This window comes from Acromyrmex echinatior, chromosome 16 (genome assembly GCF_024713525.1).
Source record: "Acromyrmex echinatior isolate Ae372 chromosome 16, ASM2471352v2, whole genome shotgun sequence".
NCBI lineage: Eukaryota > Metazoa > Arthropoda > Insecta > Hymenoptera > Formicidae > Acromyrmex > Acromyrmex echinatior.
This window is the reverse complement of record NC_141867.1, coordinates 7858109-7875966: the sequence shown is the minus strand read 5'-3', so window position 1 is coordinate 7875966 and position 17858 is coordinate 7858109. Positions and strand designations below refer to the sequence as shown.

Below are 17858 nucleotides of genomic sequence, written 5' to 3'. Positions count from 1 at the left end.
GCCTTCGTTACTGCGCGCCATTTTGCCGCGCACGGTTTCGCGTCACTCGGATCGAGTTAAAAATCACGAACACGATGAAATGGGTCAACGCGAATCGACGAGAAGATGGGAACTTTGGGAAAAAAAAGTAATAAATTATAATATTTCGCAAAATTGTCGATGTAACTTTTTACCGTGAAGACGGTCGTTTTACGGCCGAAAGCGAAATTTCGACGTATACGCGACGATGGATGAGAGAAACGACGGTTAACTGTGCATGACGGGAAAAGAGAAGCAAGAAGAAAAGCAGAAAATCTCAAAATACCGGCGCGCTCGTAATTTTCACCCAAGTGGCTGTTAAATCCCCGCGTGGTCTATTTATCATCTCGCTGCGCGCTCCGGTATATTTCGTAATACGTCCGTACGTACGTACTACGTATGCGCGAACGCGAGAGAGCGTGCATCCAGCTTAGTCCGAGAGTTGTAAATTACCGCTCATACGGCGTGAACGAATTAATACATGCGGAGAGTGCGGGTTTCTCGCGTAAAGTTCGTGGTTGAGAAACACTGTGCCAGCTGCCGCGGCGCGGTGGTATCTCCGCGTTGTCTGCTACCTCACACCCTCGTCTTGCGTCCCACGTGGATGCCGGTCGAAGGGGTCGCGCGGAATGAGGGTGACGCGCGGGGCCGTGGCGGCGCGGCGCGGCGCGGCGCGGCTTGGCTCGGGGCTTGGGTTGACGGGGGGAGAGAGAGAGAGAGCAGGGGGGAGGGGGATACGGGGGGAGGACGGAATGACGACGCGGCGCGGCGCGGCGAGGCGAAGCGAGGTGAGGCGAGGCGAGGCGCGGAGAGAGACGGCCGAGGGCAACGACGGCGACGAGGGAAGCGCGAAGGGGAGGAGGCGGAAGGGAGGTAGGTAGGTTGCTTCGGTATGGGTTGGGTCGGGTGGTCAGAGGGGGCGGAAGTGGGCGAAAGGGTCGAGGGATACCGCCGTTGCCGTCACCGCCACCCACTGACCATCTCTCTACCCTCGTCGTCACCGTCACCATCGTCGTCGTCGTCGTCGTCGTCGTCGTCGTCGTTCAGGCTTCTCTCTACTACGCATCTACAAAAAAAAGTGTCCTTTCCCTACAATGTTCCAAGACGCGACGAGTTCCGCGAAGAACGAAAGACGACACGAAAAACGTCCGCGCGTTTCGACGCCTCCATTCTATGAATTTTCCCCGAGATTGTTCTTCGCTTAATTTGTCATAGATAAAAAGTTGAAGAGCTAAGAGAAATAGAGAGAAAAATGAGTGATGAAAGAATATCGAGAGAGAGAGAGAGAGGGAGAGTGGGAGGAAACTGTTTAAACGCGATCACTGGGACACGCGTTGTGACGCGCAACGTTCGCAACGTATTTTTCCTCCTCGTCTGTTTCTGTTACTCTCTCGCTTTTCCCCCTCTTTTCCTCTCTATCGTCCTACAAAGTACGAAGAGAGAACGAGAGTGCGACGTTCACGTTGTACGATGCAATAAATTCTACTCGTAGATTATAATACAGTGGCGTAGGTCATGGACCGAGGACGATACGCACGCCACGCCACGTGCTCCCCACGTTTGCTTGTATACATTCTATCTCACTCCGTTTCACATCCCTACCGCTTACGTCGACGATTACTGAATGTGTTCACGTATTTACTCTTTGGTATTATTATTATTATTACTTCTCTCTCTCTGGATGGACTGATAGGAGGCACGTGGCAGATGCGTTCGAGAGATTATCCTCCGTCGGTATTGGAGGACCTCTTTACATGCGACAGTCGCAATATCACATAGAATTTTACCATTGCGCGATACATCATATTTTTGTAAAGTTACCGATAGAACAATATGTTCGAAATGCGGACATAAGACGTCTCAGAAACATCATGAAGACATCTTTTAAATATCATATTATTAAACGTCTTAAAGACGTCTTTAAAATGTTTTTTATTAGGTTTCATGTCCACATTTTGGACGTATTTGTTCCTTGAAATTAATTTGTTTTAAAGTTATCTTTAGAATTACTATTGAGTTACGTTTCGTATTTTAACTGCAATACTTGCCATAAGAGGGTAACAGCTTATGACTTATTTGTGTAGCTACACAAAGTTTTCTGTTGGTAATGTTAATTTCTACTATACCGTTATCTTTAATATTATTGAATTGATAAATAATTATTGAATTGAAGGACTATATCCATTCTTATGTAGTGCATTAATCGCTGGGTCATAGTAACGGTCCGACTTAAACGTCGATAAGTCAGGCCACTACTATGACCCAGCGAATTAATATATATATATACACACACACACACACACACACACACTGCATTTTAATAATCGGAAGAATAATAAGGATGGTCAGTTCTAGATTAATTTATGTCGCTATTAAATAGATCCGGTGGATTCAGAAAACTGAGATATGTAAATGTTACTAATTATTTCGTTTATCGATATGAATATCTGAACAACTGTAATAGTATGACTTATTCATGACTTATTACACAGTACAACATACATTCCCTCCCGTGAAAAAATCAAAGAGATTCTGAAAGTAAATGTAAAAATGAAATATCCGTGTATGAGAGCGTTTTATCAGATCAAGTAGTTAACGTTTTTTAGGCTGCCATTTATCGTATTTGCTTCATATTGGTCTTTTATAATTGTTTTATATAATAATTTTTTAAAAATAAATAATTGACGTTTTTGCATGTGAAATTATGTGACGAGTCCGAATACAAAAAAAAGCAACTGAAAATTATTTTTTTTCATATATTTTCCAATTTTTGTATAATAATAATTAATACAATTTTTTGTGGGGAGAAAAAAATCGATTTTTGTCATACTGTGTTATTATACTATATTATGCATGTATAGGTTTCTTAGAAAAATAATAACGTCTATTAAGCTGGATCCATCATCGAAAATTAAGTCTGGAATAGATAAAAAATTTAGTATTTTTAAAGTGCTAATTCAGTACTATTCCGAATTTTAGTACTCAAACCGTAGAAAAAGAAAAAGTGCCCAGAGAGCACAAAGTCGTCTAAAAAATGACTAAAAGAGAACTACTAAATTATTATAAAGATATCTTTTAATGAAAGAATATAATCGACGAAAAAAAAAATGATTAAAAGACAGATGTAGAACTGATAGTCATCTTATAGTCTTATCCATATGATAACTAAAAGATGGCTTCTTTGGATATCTTTTAATCGTCTTTAATATTTTTAATTTTTATATTTTGATATGTAACGTTTAATAACATCGATCATCCCTAAATTAATTTTTACACAAAACGAAATGAAATTACATGATTAACAATATATACATCCCATTTTCTGCAATGTTTGCCGTGTCTTACATGCAAGAACCATTATTTTTTATCTTAGTTCCCTTTGAGGACTCGAAAAATTATTTTATTAGTATAAAATTTAAGTGGTTATTAATTAAAAATTTTACAAAATTAAAGGGCATACACGACTAAAACAGGATCTTGGTAGCGAAATTAAATTTTATTCTGAAAGAACATGTATATTGTAATAAACATTTCGAAGGCCTAGATCAGGTCTTCTTCAGTACACAAACAAGCAATCTAAGATAAAAAAAAAATAAATAATAAAAATAAAATAAAAATAATTGTTTACAAAAAAAGTCGCGCAATCATACATAAAAACGGTTAAAACTAAATCAAATGTAATTTTAACATAAAATTTGTTGATCGCAACGCTCGTTATTGATGATAAATTTATTTGTATAATTTGTAATTAATAATCACTTAAATTTTATATTATTATATTAACGCGGACATAGATATCTTTCTCATGCTGTCTTTTCAACAATACAAAAAGATATCTAGTCGACCTTTTGCTTTGCGAAAATAACCATAAAAGATCACAAAAAGATATCTTTTTTAAGTTGCCTTTCCAACAAAACTAAAAGATGTCTTATAGACATAACAAGTTCGACCCATAATAGAAAAAAATACATACAATGGACGTACAAATAACAAGTAAACAGGGAATTTAGTGCTAATTTAATGCTTCAAAAATATTTTCAAATATATACCAAATGTATTAAGCACTCCATTGTCATATACGACACTAGCACGTGGTATATAGGTACATATATATCTTAATGTATTCACATCTAAAATGACGCATATTCGAAAGATTCAAATTTGTTACCATCCATGAAAGGATAAAAATAAATAAATAAATATAATTAATTCACTCTGACCCATGATGCTGAACAAAAAATTTGGTGCTTGATGATTTTGATTAAAATAATTCTTAAATATCATAGTATCAAAATATATACATATCTGAATTTAGTGCTCACTGAAAATCATTGAAAATAATTAATACGTCACGAGAAAGGGCGCTCTAAAGTTCGTTTTCCGATCGTCAAAGATTCTTTGTAAAATCGTGATACTGAAATTATCGTTAGATATCGTACTATCAAAATATATACAGATCCGAATTTGAATTCTCATGCGGAACTTTTCAAAGCACGGTTCATTTCGAAGTAAGGTTTCTTGTGTGTGGATCGGTGCCTTTGTCATTGCGATTGTTTACATCTTCGCGCTGTCTCCAGATACTCTTTGATCTCTCCCCTCCCCCTCCCTCCCTCTCCGTCTGCCTGGGTGTTTTTGGATCAGTTATTATTCGATCTCAGTCAAAATAACATCGTGTTTCGATCTCGGTTTTCGTGCGAGTGTATAGTGCGAATAGTGTAGTTGTATTCTTTTTTTTTCATTCGTGATTATTCGTTCCTGATTATTCGTACATGATTTTTCGTATGAGAATTTATTTATTTTTATTGCGCCTCGTACGATTGTGGTAATTTCGTAAATTGTGCCAAAGGATTAACGTTGAATTATCATCGTGCCTGTACGTGGAAGATCAGCAAAAATAGATAAGCACTCTCATCAATATATTAACGATTTATAAAAATCGCTTGATAATGGACGGTGAAAAAATTATTTCGAAATTCTATATCTGGGTTAGAATTGTAAAAGAATTATATAATCAATCAATCCCCCCATTTCTTTATATATATTTGTTTTGTGCAATAAACAAAATGTAAGAGATAACTGATTATCCTTATCAGCCAACGGATAACGAACATCGTATTTCTGATGTACCGAGCATTGATTGATGCGGTAGTATTGAATTAACGATAATTAAGTCATCAGTAAATTCCATGATTCTGATGTTTGTAAATAATGTCAGTGATGTACTAACATTTACTTTTACCATGGCAAAGACTGATTTTAATGTCATGATAATTTATAAAAAAATATATATGCGAAGAGAGAAAATCTCCTTCAACGCGATATTCAATAATATTACAACCCGGTACACAGCATGTATTTACATGATTAAATGAGAAAATTTGTTATTACATGAGAAAATTTGGGAAAATGCAAAACTGCCATGTGGATTTAATTGTAAACGACACAAATTAATCACCAATAAAGAATCTGGATACGCGTTCATATATAAAATATAAAATTAATGATACGAATGAGCTTACTAATTATTGAAGTAAAATATAAGTTTATTGGAGGAAAAAAAGGACGCGATATTGTGGTAAGCGATATTTAAGAAATCCAATTAGAGAAGTTAATATAAATGAGTTACAAGGAAAAAGTGTAATGAAGTATCGAGTCGAAATAGTAAAAAAATTTATGCAAAATCATGATATTGAACTTCCACATTTATTTAATGCAAACGTTTTACAAATTGCCAAAAAAAAAAAACGTTAAAATTATTTTGATAAGGATATAAGCAATAAAACTACACCACGATCATGTGAAATTGTATGTGATTTTTCACGTGTATTATTAATAGCAGCAGTACATAGTTTTACTAATTATACTATGCTGAACTAATATGCAGATGCTTCTAAGAAGGTAATTTACTTCCCTGCTACATATCGATGTAGCTTTATAAAAAAATATTCAAACTTTTTAAAAGACTCACGTGCACATATAAAACAATTTTATTTACATATATTTAGGATAATTAATTTTGTGTCGAGATATTGAGGTTGCAGCTGATTTTGATACTACGATATCTAAGGATTATTTTAATACCAAAATCATGCGAGCACCAAATTCTTTGGCGAGCAGTTAATGGAACTTAGGACTCAGCATCATCGGTCGGAGTGAGTTAATTATATTTATTTATTTATTTATTTTTATCCTTTTAGGGGTAGTAACAAATTGTAATTTTATCTTTCGAATATACATAAAACCTAGATCATTTTGGATGTGAATACATGTGAAGATATGTGTGTCACGAACTCTTTAAATGTTAGTGTCGTGTACGACAATGGAATCTTAGTACATGTTGGTATATTTAAAATAACGCTATATTTGAAAATATAATATTTTTGCTTTATTTTGGAGCACTAAATTCTCTGTGCACTTGTTTTTTTTTGTATATGTCCACATATATTTTTTTCTATTATGGAGATCCAGCTTGCTATTAAGCTGGATCTCTCCCTTTTTTTCCTGCTAAATAAGCAATAAAATTCGGAATAGAGTAAATTAGAACCTAAAAAGCATTAAATTTTTTACCTTGATTTTCGATGATGGGGGTCCAGTGAAATAATACTGTAAGTATTATAAGTATTGAATAAATAATTAATTACACCTATTTAAAAAAACACAAATGTTAAATTTCTTTAAGGAAAGGATCTAATATAAAATAATAAGTCATGAATTAAATAACTTAATGATAATTTCAACTTAATCATTAATAAATTTAATATTGTAAATAAAACATCAACAATAATAATACTTTTAATATTCAATACACCAACCAATTTAAAACTTATAATTTTTAATTTCTCCAAAGATTCACATAAATGAATGTATATATTTAATTTACGACGTAATACTGTACAATTTAATTGTAAGAAATATGGAATTTTACAATATATTGTATATTACAAATTCCACAGTTCTTACAATTATATTGGATAATAATATAACAAAAATTGGATAGCATTATGGTATCATAGATATATAATGTATTTATCTATGAAAACATGAACATCCAGATAGTAATAAATCATGCAATTAATATTAAACATATCCGAAACTTGAACGATTAGCTAATGTGATGTAATTAACACATAAAAGAGTCTTCCAATTATTAATAGTATGATATCACAGTTATCGGTGCAATTTTATATGCAAAATCGTACTGTCTCAATTTAATTGTATTTCTAAATTTTTATTAAATCAAGAAGACTATTAGAAATACTTCTAAAAGGTCATCATTGTAAGAACTTAATATATTAAAATTAAATTGTCCAAAAGACAATATTGAGTGAAAATTCCTATTTTATTATTTAATAATTACGATCTTTCTTTCAGCCCGAACATTTGTATTCGCCGACGTGGGTATTAAACTTTCAAAAGGGTAACAGTTTCGAGTGCGTGACGCTTCTGGTAAGCTTACTGCTGGGGCAGGGTTATAATGCATTCGTGGTGAGCGGATATGCATCACGCGAGCAAGTGCTTTGTAACATGACCAGAAGAACTTGCCCGTATTTACCAAAAATTGAACAAGCACCACCACCGATGGAAAAGCCTAAAATCATCAAGTATCAGTTAAAGTCACCACCTGATTTCAGGAGTCAATTGCTCTTAGAGTTGGAAGCTCGCGAGAAAGCAAAAGCGGAGGCAGAATTACAACAACAAGAAGAAGAGCGTCAGAGGATAATCATGGTACGTGTATAAAAGTTCTGTTTCATCTCCGATGTTATTTAATGTATTTGTAATAATATATAAAATCAAAGACTACAAATAAAATAAATCATCACAATAAAAACGTTCATAAAAGCTAAACACTAGATGGAAATTGTGTAAAAGAATATGTATTTAATTTTAATATACATATTCTTTTACATAATTTCCATCCAGACTTTCGTAGGTTTTTTTATTATGATGATTTATATTTGTAATAGTTTTGTAATGGATATAATAACAATCGAAATTAGAAAGGATATGTAAGAGTCAAATAATTAAATAAAATTCAATATAGTGTATTGAAATATACTATATTGAATTTTATTTAATTATTTGACTCTTACATTCCCTTTCTAATTCGATTGTTTTTGTATATTAAGAAGCCTTTGTTCTTGTTTAATTTAATTGGATATAATAATATATCTTATTCAATAATGATGTGTAATAAGAATTTAAGAGATTTTTTTGCACTGAAGATACATTAAGATTAAAATTAAAAAAATGTCTCCCTTCTCTTTGTAAAGCTTACTACCGATTTTATGATTATAATTTGATTATGATTATAATTTGATATATTAATTTACATCGCAATAATTCATTCAATCTTATGATCCTAAGGAATTCGAGCGTCCGCAGCCTGATAAATATTTCGGTCAACGAATACATGCGTGGGTGGTTATTTTACCAAACGATAAAGATGTGAGAAATCAAGAAATTATTGAACCGATCTTCCTTGAACCTTCTTCTGGAACGTTTTACAACCCAGCCGATGAAGAAACTAATTTGTTATATCTGGGAGTGGAGAGTATTTGGAATGATCAAAATTACTGGGTGAATATGCAGCCTCGCGAAAACGGTTGCGCGAAAATTAATTGGGATTTGAGCAAAATCGAATTCTGGGAGCATTTGCTTCCTGGTGAACCGCGAAAAAACACGGAAGAAATCGAGGAAGACGTTGTCATAAAACAAGAAAAGCATTTGGACATGCCGGCTTCGTATGTGAGTGAAATCCGAATTAACAGTTTAGGTACATAGATATTTTTTAAATCAATTTTTTTCTCGATAAAGGAGAAACTGATTAACTTCATAAAATATACAAGCAGAGAAAGTTGATGAACACTGTTAGAAATGTTTGTGAATTTACAATACACTTAGAATAAAAATGTGCAATAAATTTACAAACTATATAACGTTTACTATGATTTCACAATATTTGTAAATTTACAATAGAAATTTGTTGTGAATTTACAAAATTGGTGTACATGTGCATAGAGATTTGCATATGCTTTATCACAAAATTTTATTGTAATTTCACAACATATCTGTTTAAATTTGCAGCACATTTTAGTTAGAATAAAAACTTTCAACACTTTTGTAGAAATTTACAACAGAAATTTCTTACAATGAAGTTATAAATTAATCATATACTTTGATACCGAAATTGGAAAATTTATAAAAAGTGAAGTTGATCAGCTTAACCTCATATCAAATATTTAACACAATATATGTAACATATTAATTATATGTGTATATAAAAGGTAGATATGCACACAATTTGTAGATTGTTTACCGGTTGATTCGGTCTGAGATAACAGATTTATGAGATATTATATTTATAACTATACTATTTTTATGTTGTTAAATCAATGCAATATATTAATTAGTTTTCCATTCATTGTCTATATCTACTTTTCTATTGATATATAATATATCATACAATTTTCATAGATCTGTTATCTCAAGTTTATAAGATAAAAAACAATTTCAGACTCACCGACACAGATGCGCAACAGCGGAGTTGAAACTGCATTAATAATCTGTAATATATAAATACATCTAAATTAAAACAATGACCAAAACATCTATTAAACATATTTCGGAAGATAATTATTGCATGCGTGCAATCTTTTATTTATCTCTTTTAAACAGATATTTAACAAAAAAGTTAAACAATATTTTCAAGAATCATCTCTGAGGCATAAACTATTACAAAATTTGATAAATGTAGACTACTAATTTTTTTCTACAAACAAAGAGTTAGAGGTTTGAAATTATTAAATAAATTAATGTTACAAGTGTTAACCCTTAGTATACACTTTAGTTTTTGGCACTCTTAAAACACACGTTTGATCATTCGTGTTCTGAATTAATTTTCATCACTTTTACAAGTATATATAAATTATTAAATTTTTGCATATATTTTGACATCTTTAGAAAGTATTTGTGCAGTTATAAATTCATAAAAAATTGTAGATAAATTGTTATAACTAGTTAACAAAATGCACTGTTTCATATAAAAATGTAAAACTCTGAAACAAAAATGTTTAAAGGAAAAATAAATATAGTTTAATATCTTAAAATTGATATTAATATTACAAAAAAGAAAGTTTAAGTGTCGGCTGTCCAAAAAATTTAGTTATTGAGTAACCTATATATTAAAGGTTAAATAATAGTATTAATCTTACCCTACAATTATGAGTTACTAGTGACAAAGTGATTCGTGCAAGTTTCTTTGAGTCTCGGTAATTATAAATTATACATTTTATTATTTTCCAAAACGAAGTTCCAATATTTATTCTAGAAAGTTGAAAGTATGTTGGTACATTTTTAAAGATTTTTTTTAATAATAAAAATTACCCAAAGTTGTTCCGCCAATGCCTGATGTCCCCCGGACCTGCTCCTCCCCTCAGATTGGATCGTCATGTTGGATTCCTTTGTCACATTCACACAAACTTATTTTCATCACCAATCACTAGACACTAATCACTACAACAAAATAACATAATATTTTGTATGACACTCCAAATGACGATCACACTCGTACGATTTTAACTGCGTTCTATTCTTTGCCAATGTTGAAAATCTGTAGTGCAATAATAAGTATGCTACAGATTTGCAATACTCACAATGATTATTATCGAAATACAAGCCGAAACGGAAAAACAATACGAGGAGACATCCGGTTACGCATTCAGCGCCGCTGCTTCAACGACACTCGCATAAGATTCACTCGCGGAAAAACACGTTAGTGACGATTACTCGCACGCTAATCACTAAAATATATCGCGATGCATTTTGTGCGACATTCCCGGCGATTAGACGCGACGCGCACTTGATTCTATTCCGACGCGACGGTTATCCTTGTTGCTCACCGAATGTGAAACAAAGGAAGCTCTCCAGCGGAGGCACAAATCGACACAAGAGTCATTCCATCTTTGTTTCTTATTGATGATTAATGAACAAGGACAAAATGAACTCTTGTGTCGATTTGTGTCTCTTGCTGGAAAGCTCCCAAAGATAATACGATGCCTGGAACGCGGATGGGAATCTGAACGCGCCCCGAAGTGTCGAGTACGACGCACAAAATGGCGGACAACCTTCGTAAGCGTCGCGCGGCTAACTTCACGTGTCACAGCAGCTACCGCGATGACAAATAACGTTAGGCCTTAGATCTTTTAGAATATAGGAACTTATATAGAATGTGCATAGAATGTACAAACATCGAATATACGTTACGCGATCGGCAAGCGTTAAAACATTATCTGTGTTTACTAACAAACCGCGTTGCAACGCCACTCGACAAGTCGATCCGTCTATCATCTAAGACATTCCACTAATCGTAAAATTCGAACACGACGGTAACTTCACTCAATGCAACGCGAGTCATATTAACGGCCATAAATTAAAACGCGACCGACCGTTTGAGAATATATGACGATAATAAATTATATGCGCGATACGTTTCAAGTATACGAATTTTGTAGTTGAACGTTGATAACAAATTATGATAAATTATCATTAATATCATTCGCATTTTAATATTTTAGTCGGTCCAACGACTCACGTATTACCCGAACTCTGATTAACGAAGTTTATAATACAACTAATCTTCGTATCGGCAAAAAATTCAAACCGTGGAGAATATTTCGGAAAATTATAGCGTTATAGGAAATAATTATACTACCTATAAAATATTGACACAACAAATTATATAGTTTCCTTCTTTCCGTCTCGATTACTGTATTAAGTAACGTAAATTTTTTTTATAACCATATCTTTACAACACTTACAATCCACGCACTATTACCTGCGATCCGACGATAGTTGAAAATAGGGAATGATCACGCCTCTCTTTGATGCTCATCGCGATCGTGTTTCGAGGATTGATAATACGGAGATACTGAAACGAGCGCGACATCCACGACACCTCCCACCAACTCGAACGTTGCTGAGCGAATGAAGGACAAGTTGAACGTCGCGAGCCGCATAGGTTGTGAAGGGGAGGGGAAGGTGGAATCAAGTCTAATGACGCAGAAATAAAACTGAAATTCCCCGAAATGAATTGCGTTCGGAAATGTTGCCCCCCGTGTATCGTCTTATCCTTGTTTAACATATATTGGATGAAAAACAAGGATAAAACGACCCAGCAAACGAGAATAGATTAAAATGGATTGAAAGTTTTTCTATTTGAATGCGTAATATTTTAAATAGTGAATACTTTTTTTTTGGATTTAATTGGATTCAATTGGATTGAAAAATTCATTTTCTATCCAAAATTTTGAATTTATTCATAATGTTTGTTGTGTGGACAGAAAAGCTAATATTATTTTTAGATTGAAAGACATAGAGATATGCTCTATGCAATTCCTATAAACGAATAAAAATTCAAGATTGAAAAGCATTCATTTTAACATTCGCAAATCAATATTTCTGAAAATCTGAATCCATTTTAATTCATTTCAATCCATTCTCGTTTGCTGGAGATATACGGAGACAATGTTTAATGTTTTCGAACGCAGCTCTAAGAGTTTTATCGTCTGAAATATCGATTTTAATTAAAGAATCTAATGAAGATACCGTTATTTTAATTTCAATTTGAATTCTACTATCTAATATAGATATGTATATTTAATGGATAAGTTTTTGATTAGATATATCTATATATATAGATGTATTCAATAAAATTTTTTAACTGCTACACATAATTTACTTAATCTTTATTTTTAATAAATCTTTTATTGATTAATTATTTGATTTAAGTTTAAAATTAAAAATAATGTAATAGGTAATTTAAGTTTAAAATTAAAAATAATAAAAATGTAATATTCAATGAATAAAATTCAAATAATCAAATTCGATTAAAAAGGCAAAAAAAGCCACGCTTATTTTATTTAAAAAAATTAAATATCTAATTTATATATTTAAGATATAAAATTTATTTTCGTTGTAAACCGGAAAGATAAAAAAATCTAATTTAATATATATAATATACCTTTTTTCACATCTTTTTCATAAAAAAATGAAATTATACATATGATCAAAAAGTTGAAATTAAAGTCGATGAACATAACAATATCAATTTCCTGATTCTTTACATATTTATTTATCTATAAATCATTTTTTCAGATTTTGAAAGACGTTATCCAGGAGGCAGTAAAACAATACTTTACAAAAAGGCCAAAGTAGAATTATATGCGCCGTTTTCTGAAACCAACAGTTTGATTCAAAGAGTAACTGTTTACGAAGATTATGAATATACTACTCCTGTCGAAAGTTACGAAAAATATTTGAATAGAGTTGACTGTCTTACGGAATCCAGAAAAAACTTCACTACCGGTATTTTCACGGATTTCTTTGAAAGGGGCCGACCAGATCATTGTAAAAGTACAATTCAGAGTAAAAATGTTTTACAATACGCGAACTCTATCGCTTTATATTAATGATATAAAATATTTTTTAGCACATCGTTATCTTGCATCTAATAGTGATTCGATAAATAACGAAAGAACAATAGAGTTTTATGATAGCGTGCAATTTAATGGACTCTCGCGAATCGAGATGAGTCCGCTTTATTTGACTCAACATTACGTGGATCGTGAAGATTTTGTGTATTACAGGTAAATGTCTATCATATTTTTATTCTCCATATATTTCACCATATCAGGTCTTTCAAAAGATTCTAATATGTTGAGAGAAAATCAAATCTTTCGAGCTTTGCACATTTTTGTCGCACGTACAAATTTTTCTCATATGATATGTATATGTAATACCATTAATAAGTAATATTATTGCTATTTTTGTTAATAATAAATTAATATCAATAATATTAATATAAATATTAATAATACTTTCATATTATTTTGATAGACATGCTGAATTTTTGATAGATAAAAACAAAACGGTGGACGATATTCAGTCTCGACACATCTTGGTAATCTCGTATAAAAATTGATGAAAAATTTACAGCGTACATGAGATGATTAATTCTTTTTGCATCTTGCAGAAAATCATTGAGAAGTATCATAGAAACAAGGACATTCCGGCTTCCAAGGACATGGCTGAGCGTGAGTTCGCGGTGATCGGAAAAGAAATCTGCATTAAATTTCATTACGAACAAGATCGGATTACCCAGGCTACTCGTACATTTATAAAACCGTCGATAGCGGACAGGGGAGATCATTTAATTTTCGATTCTACGATGACTCATGGATATAACGTAAATTCTTATAACAAAAATATTAGTAAATAGAGGAAGATGATAATCTGAAGTTTATTTCTTGCAGCCAGATCCGAACGCACCGCCAGAGAAAAATCTCGATCTCTTTTACGCACTCGATAAACATCTGAAGGACGAAGATCGCTCCATACTCCAAATCAGAAATGCTGAAGATGACGTCGCGGCGTTCCTGCGAAGAAGAGCCGATGAAAATTTAAATCCGCTCACAGTTTCGTTATTCGACAAAAATCGAATAGCCGAAACGACAATTGAATTAGACACGGTATTTATCAACGATCTAATTGAATTTTTTTTTTATTAATCAGCCTCACAATCTGCTTTCAGAAAAGAATAAGGCGATCAAATCAACGCGAAATTATGCAAGAGATGAACGATTTGGGACCGTACCTCGCTCGAATAGGCAATCCGACACATATCAGTAAAACGGAAGCATATCTGCTGCGCGATGATTGTTTAAGCGACTTCAAGCAGACGTCCGTTGACAAAGCGAATCGTATTTTACATATGATTGACGATCAAATGATGGAACTAGAGAAAATGCAAACCCTTCTAACGCAGGTTTGTCTTCTGCCCATTCGTTCACACCCAAGCACTCTTTTCTACGTGTAACATTGATGTATTTTCATATTATTATAAATAATATTTACATGCAGACTGTGGATTTATCGCAAATGGAAAAGGAAGAGATATTAGCCAAGATAAATGAAATAAGCTTCAATATGGACATGCTGGAAACGTATCTTAATTGGCACAGAAATGTAGTGCCGCAGAGATACAGGGTACTGATAGATCGTTTACTGCGAAATCCGCATCTTCAAATACTTCAGAAATATTGAAACATCATATTAAAAAATGTGTATACATATAAGTATATTAGCTCGCGCGTATAAGAAGAGTTTCTTATATATTACAAAAATCGTACTCCATTTTATATCATCAGAGAGTATATTGGCATCACAAAATGTACAATCACAATGTACTTATCGAAAGGACCACGAACCCATTTGACCGATACATCGACCTGAAATGATTTTGAAAAGTAAATAAATTGACATATAAAGATCTCTTCTCGTAGTATCGTTTCATCATTACCTTCATCATCAAAAGTGGCCAGCGTAAATTTACTAAGTTTATTTGTGAAGCTTCCACTGGGGAAAACTAGCGAATGCTCCAACTGATCATTGTTGCTGTCGCTGTTAATAAATTGACGACGATAATCCTCCGCAAAACCAGATATTAAAGTATCCATCATTGGCGCCTGAAATAGCGATCTCTGCTGTATGATATTTTGTTTTCGTAAAAATAATTATGTAATTTTTGAACGAAATTAACACGATAAAAGAGCATAAAAAACGTAGAGTGCAATAATATATTATTTTAATTTACATATATATCAATAAACGTTTCGATCATATATCTGGTTATCCTCAGTATTACAAATCAAATCAAAGAGAATTTGCGTGACGGACTTTTATATTAATATAAATAATTTGTAGACAATGATATAGCAAGTAGCAGTTGATATTGGTTTGATTTGTAATACTGAAGTTGATCAGATATACGATCGAAACGTTTATTGATATATATGTAGAGTAATATATTATGGCATTGTCACCCTGCTTTTATGCTCTTTTATGCTCTTTTATGTTCAAATTTGACTTATTCGTTATTTAGCCGTTATTTATGTAATTATTTTCAAAATGTTTTATTTACCTGTCTTGAGAATACTTGTAGAATCTTGTAGACGCGCGCTCCGTTCTCTCGTACCGGAAATTGCAGAAACAAACAAGGTAGACAATCCGGATTATTCTCATCCGAAGGTTTCGCCATTTCCCAGCTTAATTCCGAGTATTTTAGCCCTAATAGCAAGCTCTACATAAATATATTTCAAATGTTACTATACTATATACTCTATAGATGTATTTTATATAAAGTTTCGTTCAAAATAATCACATTTAAATGAGAATTTTAGCTCAATGAATACTGTACTTACGCACTGTATGTCGTCAACTATGAACACTCCCGACGTATTAATCGCAATGAGAATCTGCATATCGCGATTAGTGATCCACGATGCTAGGCCTCTGACGGGTCGCTCGATTTGCCCTTGAAAGAAGGCTGCGCCGTAGCACGGTAAGTTCCAACAGAATTCGAGATACTTTCTGATTAATTTCTTGGGATTCGCATTGGCGCTACCATTATGACTAGGTATTCGTTTGTATTGCTCTAAAAGATGCGCCTCAGGTGCTCCCTTGCCACCCACCAGTCCTAATCCGAGTCCCAATCCTAATAGAAGACTGGGAGAAGCGTAATGATGTGGTAAAAACCGGCCGCGATGTCTATGGAAAAATGCCAAGGTGTGGGTTTGTGCGTTATAAGGTCCGAGTTCGATTCGAGCCTGTAACGCTCCTAAACTAGCGTAACGTGCAGGGCCATCGCACGCGTACCGTCCTGGGCAGAAGACAAATTATATTATTTTTATAAAAAAGATCTCATTCTTTCGCTCCGTACCTTGCAGAACGTTGTACCTGGCTTCTGCATAAAGCAATTCAAGGATTTTGATATCCTTGATCTGTTCTTCCTCCGACTTTGAGAGAAATATATTTCTACGAAAATATAATAAAGGCTCCTCGTCGTCGGAATCTTCTGCATAAGAGCTGTACTTGTTTACAAGATAATTCCATTTCGCAGCCAATTCCACGGGTTTGTGCGTTGGACGTAATTGAACTTCCAGTTGCGAAGAACACATCCATAGTGCGAAAATTGGTGTAGTGGTTGACAAAGAGAATCTTGATAGACCCAACTCCGCTTCTGATTGCACTATCGTAAAAATCTGTTGTGCAGTCGCATTTTGTTCAACTTCCATTGTTAGAAATACCCCTGTCATTAGATATACAGCTATGCGTACTGTAGGTCTTCCTGTATTCGAATACTGTGGCTGATTCATCGTTGTTTTATTTACTGTAAATAAAAAAAGGGATAAAAATAATAAGTATTGAAAAATGTCAATTCCCATAGATTCAGAATAATTTATAGACACATACAGGTGGACGAGTGTCCTTCCGCTTTGTAGTCATTTGGATAGCGACGCAATGGTTGTCCTCTCTGGATCGAACAATCATTTTGTTGCTCCATTTCCTTCAATTTTTCTTTAATTTTTATTGATTGAGTATAGAATCTATTAATAGAGGTATAAAAAACAAACTGAAATTACACATACACATTGACTTATACTGTTAATTTATTCACTCTCAATTTCGTTAATAGCATTTACCTTCTTAATTTAAAATATTGTAATCAATATATATGTATATTATTTAAAGCTGCACCTTCATAACACACCTCCAATGTTATTATCACGAAAATAAATAACTATTCTTATTACTAATTGATTATTGCATCTTAAACACTTCGCCCACATTTTTAATGCGATAAATAATATTCACTTGTGTTTATAATTACGCATTGTTAACGTAAGATTTTTAATTCTCCTATTTTGGCTTCATTTCGGGTCCAACGCGTGTTACTATGCCGCGCTGCCATCTGAACTGTGGGACAACTACAGCAGTTATTGATT

General features: G+C 33.2%; 3 protein-coding genes across 8 annotated transcripts in view; 1 reads left to right on the top strand and 2 right to left on the bottom strand.

Annotated features, from left to right (window-relative positions):
- The window catches only part of LOC105143954 (uncharacterized), a 133063-nt gene extending 121067 nt beyond the window's left edge, over positions 1–11996 (bottom strand). For 2 of the 3 annotated variants that reach the window (XM_087414807.1, XM_087414808.1), the window contains exons 1-3: positions 11852–11996; positions 10402–10476; positions 9539–9581 (exon numbers count right to left, since the gene is read on the bottom strand). In XM_087414807.1, coding sequence (XP_087270933.1) covers positions 9539–9581; positions 10402–10476; positions 11852–11962 — 229 coding nt within the window. In that variant the 5' untranslated portion in view covers positions 11963–11996. Of the gene's footprint in view, positions 1–9538; positions 9582–10401 lie in introns of all 3 variants that reach the window. The other variant, XM_087414806.1, reaches the window with a different exon arrangement.
- LOC105143974 (dynein regulatory complex subunit 7) overlaps positions 1–15346 on the top strand; it is a 107291-nt gene extending 91945 nt beyond the window's left edge. For 2 of the 3 annotated variants that reach the window (XM_087414796.1, XM_087414797.1), the window contains exons 2-10: positions 7390–7743; positions 8383–8791; positions 13171–13428; positions 13505–13661; positions 13912–13975; positions 14048–14260; positions 14328–14543; positions 14606–14839; positions 14935–15346. In XM_087414796.1, coding sequence (XP_087270922.1) covers positions 7390–7743; positions 8383–8791; positions 13171–13428; positions 13505–13661; positions 13912–13975; positions 14048–14260; positions 14328–14543; positions 14606–14839; positions 14935–15117 — 2088 coding nt within the window. In that variant the 3' untranslated portion in view covers positions 15118–15346. Of the gene's footprint in view, positions 1–759; positions 6171–7389; positions 7744–8382; positions 8792–13170; positions 13429–13504; positions 13662–13911; positions 13976–14047; positions 14261–14327; positions 14544–14605; positions 14840–14934 lie in introns of those variants that run through there. The other variant, XM_087414798.1, reaches the window with a different exon arrangement.
- Positions 15208–17809, bottom strand: Bili (FERM domain-containing protein 8 Bili). 2 transcript variants are annotated; one of them, XM_087414799.1, is made up of 7 exons: positions 17556–17809; positions 17326–17485; positions 16793–17242; positions 16275–16732; positions 15995–16153; positions 15374–15539; positions 15208–15302 (listed from the first exon to the last, which is right to left on the bottom strand). In XM_087414799.1, the coding sequence occupies exons 2-7, from the start codon at positions 17414–17416 to the stop codon at positions 15262–15264; spliced, it is 1365 nt and encodes a 454-aa protein (XP_087270925.1). In that variant the 5' UTR covers positions 17417–17485; positions 17556–17809; the 3' UTR covers positions 15208–15261. The 2 variants fall into 2 exon arrangements, with proteins under 2 accessions (XP_087270925.1, XP_011050866.1); XM_011052564.2 differs by having other exon boundaries at positions 17326–17459.
- Between the last annotated feature and the right edge of the window lie 49 nt (positions 17810–17858).